At 43.8% G+C, this 6000-nt stretch overlaps 1 protein-coding gene across 1 annotated transcript in view; it reads right to left on the reverse strand.

Annotated features, from left to right (window-relative positions):
* The window catches only part of ADGRG4 (adhesion G protein-coupled receptor G4), a 50893-nt gene extending 45498 nt beyond the window's left edge, over positions 1–5395 (reverse strand). Inside the window, exons 1-2 of the mRNA XM_027846422.1 lie at positions 5352–5395; positions 5094–5257 (exon numbers count right to left, since the gene is read on the reverse strand). Coding sequence (XP_027702223.1) covers positions 5094–5257; positions 5352–5395 — 208 coding nt within the window. The remainder of the gene's footprint in view (positions 1–5093; positions 5258–5351) is intronic.
* Positions 5396–6000: the final 605 nt, after the last annotated feature.

Here is a 6000-nt window from a genome sequence, read left to right on the forward strand (position 1 = left end):
CTTGTTTCCAAGGTCATTTTGACCAATCTCACTTGGTCATTTAAAATAAGTCTCACTTTAAACACCTCAAAAAGCAACTGGTGCAGCCGAGAAAACATGAGGTTTAAGGTCAGAGGACCCAGGTTCAAAGCCTAGCTCTGCCTTTGCTACCTGTATGAACTTGGTCAAGTTACTTCATTTCTCTGGGGCTCAGTTTCCTCATGTGTAAAATGAGGGGTTTCAACTAGATGACCTCTGAGTCCTTTGAAGCTCTGAATCTATGTTCCTATGAGCCAGACAGCTATTTAAAAGGAAGATTCCAGCAGATTTGCCCCTTGGGGTCACTCTATCCTTACTAATGGATAGCTGAGACTTTTTTTTTCTTTTTCCTATGTTAATACTCTACATACTTGACCAATGAATGCAGTGGAAGCCTAGATATTGGTACTGAAGGATAGGACAACCATGTGACTGGCTAATGGTATTATAGTAGGATTGTATAATATAGATCATAGATTAAGAGGTGGAAAGAGTCTTAGAAGCCATTGTATCCAATCCCATCATTTTACAGATGAGGAAACTGAGGCAAACAGGGTGAAGTGATTTGCCTAGGGCCATACAGTTAGTAAGTGGTTGAGGCCAGATTTGAACTCATGAAGACAAGTCTTCCGAACTCCAGGCCCAGCACTCTATCCACCTAACTGCCCCCAAAATATTTATAGCAACACTTTTTGTGACTACATAGAATTGGAAACAATGTAAATGCCCATCAATTGGGGAACAGCTAAACAAATTGTGGAACAATATTCCTGTGCTATAATAGATGATGAATGTGATGAATACAGAAAAGTATGGAAAGGTTTACATGAACTGATGCAGAGTGAAGAGTGGAGCCAAGAAAACAACCTACACAATGATTACAACAATGTAAACTGAAAGATTAATCATTTTTTTAAAATCGACAATAAATGTTGAAAAATAATAAAGAACAAGAATGGCTGAAAGAAAAAAAAGAGATAAGACAGTCCCGTCCCACTCCCTTGGAGAAGTAGGAGGCACACAAGTGTTGTACATTGCACATATTTTCAGATCTTTTTGACTTATTGATTATTTATACTGATTTTTTTTCCTCACTTTTTCTTCTTTTTTCTTATCTTTAAAAAAACCCCACTATTTGTTGGCTCTCTAGGAAAAGGAAGGGGAGGAATACTGGAGGAAATCATGATGAAGTTAAAAAAAGACACCAATAAAAACTTATTTTAAAAAGAAAAAAATAGATTGAGATAATCTTTGACACTTGATTGGCTCAGGCTGATGCCATCACTTCCTGGTATCCTGAAAACAAAGCAGCCAGAGGAGGGCCAGTGGGAAACTCAGTCAAAGGAGCTTGATTCTATGGAATCAGCTCAGAATGCCCCACTCCGACTAAGCACATTTCTTTTTGTTAACTGTTGAATGACCTACAAGTATCTCATTTTGTTTCAAAGTCAGACCTAAACTACCAGGGGAACTGGCTATAACACTGGAGTTGCTATTAACACTCGAGCTGGACTCAGAGGATCTGGGTTCAAAACCAGGGTCTACTACTAGCTATGTGACCTTGAGTCGCTTCCCCACCCTGGGCCTCAGTCTCCTCTTCTGCAAAATGAGGAGGTGAGACCAGATGACCTTAGAGGTCCCTTCTAGTTGGAAATACGTGATTATTTCAAATGTTTATTAAACACTATATTCCTGTGTGGTGCCATGCTAGGTGGTCTTCTTTGCCTCTCCCTCTTTCTGCCTCACTTTCCATTTTTGCCTTTGTGCCTGCCCTCTTCATTAGTCTTTTATTGTGCAGAATTATGCTTTCTAAAGCAATGTATGCCACAGTGGACTGTGGTGGAAAGAATTCTCAACTAGAAACCAGAAAGATTGGGGGCAGCTAGGTGGTGCAATGGATAGAACTCTGGCCTTAGAGTCAGGAGAACCTGAGTTCAAATCTGACCTCAGACACTAGCTGTGTGACCCTGGGCAAGTCACTTAACCCCAATTGCCTCACTAAAAAAGAAAGAAAGAAAGAAAGAAACCAGAAAGATCTAGGACCAAGTCCTGATGCTGACACTATGACCCCGGGCAAGTTCCTTACCCTCTTTGAACCTCAGTTTCCTCATTTCTAAAATAAAGATGATAATCCTTGCTCCCACCTACCTGACAAGGTAGAGGTTTTTTAGGGTCTGGTCAGATTCTGGATGTAGATGTTTTCTGTAAACTATAAAGCACTGTTAAAAATATCTGGGGTCACGAGCAGCTTTACTGGGAATTCTGTTCCCAGCAATATGTCTACTGTGAAGAATGAGGAGGCAGGGTAGGAGATGTGCAGCGGTCAGGCAACTTTGATTTTTATTGCCAAAATCTCGGCAACATAAAGGAACAAGCATTTGAGGCGCCCCCATAACATGACCCAGATTGTCTCTGGACAGTTGGATTGTCTGCCCAAGTTTAGTCAATAAGTCAACACATACTTATTGAGCGTGTAGGAAGGCAGAGGTCAGACTGTGCCCAAGGCCCTTTACAATCTGATTCCAGCTCACCTTTCCAGGCCGATTTCACATTACTCTCCTTTATTCACATCATTAGAGTCCAGCCAGACTGCTCTGCTTGATATGCTCCATACACGACATCTCATCTCCTCCCTCTGGGCCTTTGCCCAGGCTGTCCCAAATGCCTAGTATGCATTTCCTTTTCATTTCAGGTTCCTAAAATCCTTGGCTCTTTTCTAGGCTCAGCTCAAGCCACTCCTACTAGAGGAAGCCTTTTTTGGTCTTTGTATTCCCCAGGACCTAGCATGAAGTCATTCTTGGTGCTAGACACTTTAGAAACGCTTATTGAATTGAATTGAGTATCTGGCCAAGGACTTCTAGACCTGTCTACTTAGTGAATTAATCTTTGAGGGGGAGAGGGTAGTGCCCAGACTCTACTCTCCAGAGCTCAGGAGCTTCCCAAACCAAAGGTTTCTACCTAGCCCTTCTTGAATACAAAACAAACAACTCCCTCTGCCCACAGCCTCAGATCAATTGCTTGAGACAAGATGGTGTCAAAGGAACTTTTTACTAATAATCTCAGCTCTTACAGGTTCCCCACCCCTGGCTAGAGCTTTAAGCTTTCCAGAATACTTTCCCTACAATAGTCCTTTGTGATAGGCAGTAATGAGTATAATACTTATATGATAATTATCCCCATTTTATAGATGAGAAAATTGAGGCTTAGAAAGATTAAGTAATCTACCTGATGTCACTTAGAGTTCACTACCTCAATGACTCTGGGATTTCACCAATTTGGCTATTCTATCCATCCATGCAAATGGCAACCCATCTATCCCTCCTCATCCTATGCGATTCTAGTCTGTGTTTTCTTAGAGCTCCTCTTCCAAGGAGCAAAACAATCTCCTGGAGGTCTTTCTATGGGTCCTTTTACATTTAAGGGCACTAGTGCAGCACCCTGACTGTGCATTTGTTATTATTCTGGTCTCTTGCTATAGGACTAACCAACCCCCTTTGCTGAACAAGCATGTCCTGGGTAAGGAAAGCTCACGTGGCTCACCTAGTAAATGCCAGACCCAAGATTCCAACCTAGGTTTGTGTTTCCACTACATCCCTTTTCCTCTCTGTCACAGGCACTGGTAAAACCAGAAACAAAAAGCAAAGCAACTGATATGCCAAAGATGTTCAGAGAAATTGTCTCAGAACCTTCTTGCCTCAGTTTACTCTTCTGTAAAACAGAAGGTGGTGAGGTTGGATTAGACTTCTCTCTGGTTCCTTCCAGTTCTAAATCCTATGATCCATTATAGGCCTGTCCCCAGCAGTCTCCCCCTTACATTTCTACTTCTTCTTTTCTTTGGCCACGGTTCCTAAGAGCTTCGTCTTCCCCCTCAGACTGATGGCTCCCCGGCTTTCAGCTGCCTTCTCACTTTCAGCCACACAGCAGGGTGCTGAGGTCTGATTTCTTACAGAGGTTTTCACAAGCTCAAGGGAACTTCAGAGACCACCTGGTTCAACCCCTTTATGTGACAGAGGAGAAAACTGATCCCACTGTACCCTGCCCTGGTTAGAGCACACCCAGAGTATTGTACTCAGTCCTAGCAGAAGCTTGCTAAGCCAGTGAACACCCAGAGGTAAGCAAACACGGTGGGGAAGGCCTCGAGGGAGGTCCATGCCATATGAGAATCAGGAAAAGGAAATGGGAGTGTTTAGGCTGATGAACAGAAGAATGGGGGGAGAGACATGAAAGCTATCTTCAAGTACTTGAAAGGCTGCCCTGTGGAAGAGGAATCTGACTTGGTTTGCCTGACCTCCAAGGTCAGAACCAGGAGCAATGAGATGGGAGTGGGGGTGGGGAATACAAAAAGGCAAACTTAGGCTGGATGTCAAGAAAACCGTTTTTTTTTAAAAAATCAAGCATTTATTAAGCGCTTACCACAAACACAAGTAAAAAGACAGCTCCTGCCCTCAAGGAGCTTAAATTCTAGCACCGGAAGACAGGGAAGTAAAAAAGGCAGGGGGAGAAGAAAGAAGGTATCTAAGCTGGGCCATGAGGGATAAGTCTGGAGAGTTAGAAGCACAGCTGGAAGAGGAATGAAGCGTGGCCAACCTAAGCCTGCCCCCAGAAGGAACTCCCCAAAGGGAGAAGGGGACCAGCATAGCGGCGGGATGTGCCAGGGTGAAAAGGTCCCAGGCACGGAAGAAAGTTCTGTGAAGAGATAGTGAAACGAACTGTGTTGGGAGGTAGCGGGCTCCCCACTGGTGACAGTGAGGTCTTTAAGTGGAGGCTGAATGGCCACTTGTTGGCTACGTTGTAGAAGGAATTCTTTTTCATGTCTCGGTTGGGCTACGTGCCCTCTGAGGTCCCTTCTAACTGTCTAGATGACGTCATTGAGGTACTATAGATCTTATTATCCCCATTTGGCAGATGAGAAAACTGAGACTCAGAAAGGTTAAGTGGTCACATAGCTACTAAGTGTCAGAGGTGAGGTTTGAACCCAGATGCTCAATAAGCCAAGTCTAGGACTCCATACATACAATGCCACTATAGCAAAGTGAGTTATTTAGGCTGAAATAAACACAAAGAGAATTAATTACCTAATTTCTTAACTTCTACATGTTCAGACTCCACACTTAAAGTCGTATGGCCTTGTGTGAAATGTCCATGTGTGTGGTTCCCAAGGATTTTCATCTTTATCTGATTCATCAGATCATCTGGTGCAGCAGATGAATGAACTTTTATGATTGCTTGACAAACATAGCTAGAGACAAAAAGAGATAAGAAAGATGGTGCATTTGCATGAACAGGATGCCACCTAACTAGGGATTCCAGTCACACTGGCCTCTTAATTGTACCTGACATTTAGTCTCCTACCTCCATGCCTTTGTACGTCAGGCATGCACTCCTCCTCTCCTTCACTTTCTGGACTCTGCCTCCAAAGTATAATTCAGGTGCTCCCTCCTGCACCAGGTTTTTCTTGATGCTCCCTCCCCCCACCCCTTCAAATCACTGTTACTTTGTGCTTATTGATTTGGAGACATGAATTTCCTACCACTTCCCACTAAGCTCAGTGAAGATAGGGACTGTTCTGTTTTTGTCTTTGTACCCTCGGTACCCAGCACTGTGCGTGGCCCGCTGCAAGCCCTTAATTAGTGTTTGTTTGATTGGAGGGAATTCACAGATCTTCTTCAGTCCATTTCTGGTGAACACTCAACCCCTCCCTGTGGTCCGATGAACATTGTTAAGAGCTGGGTGTGCCCATTTGGAAAGAAGAGGATGGGCTAGAGTATTGGGTGAGTCCTAGCCTAGAGAAAAGACAACTTGGAGAACATGAGAAGTAGCTTCAAGGAAGGAAGGAAGGAAGGAAGGAGAAGGAGGGAAGGAAGGGGAGGAAGGAAGGAAGGAAGAAAGGGAGGAAGGAAGAGATAGAGGGAAGGAAGGGGGAGGAAGGAAGGAAGGAGAGGGAGGGAAGGAAGGCAAGAAAGGAGAGAAAGGGAAGGAAGG

This window comes from Vombatus ursinus, unplaced genomic scaffold (genome assembly GCF_900497805.2).
Source record: "Vombatus ursinus unplaced genomic scaffold, bare-nosed wombat genome assembly UNPS02015152.1, whole genome shotgun sequence".
Lineage (NCBI taxonomy): Eukaryota > Metazoa > Chordata > Mammalia > Diprotodontia > Vombatidae > Vombatus > Vombatus ursinus.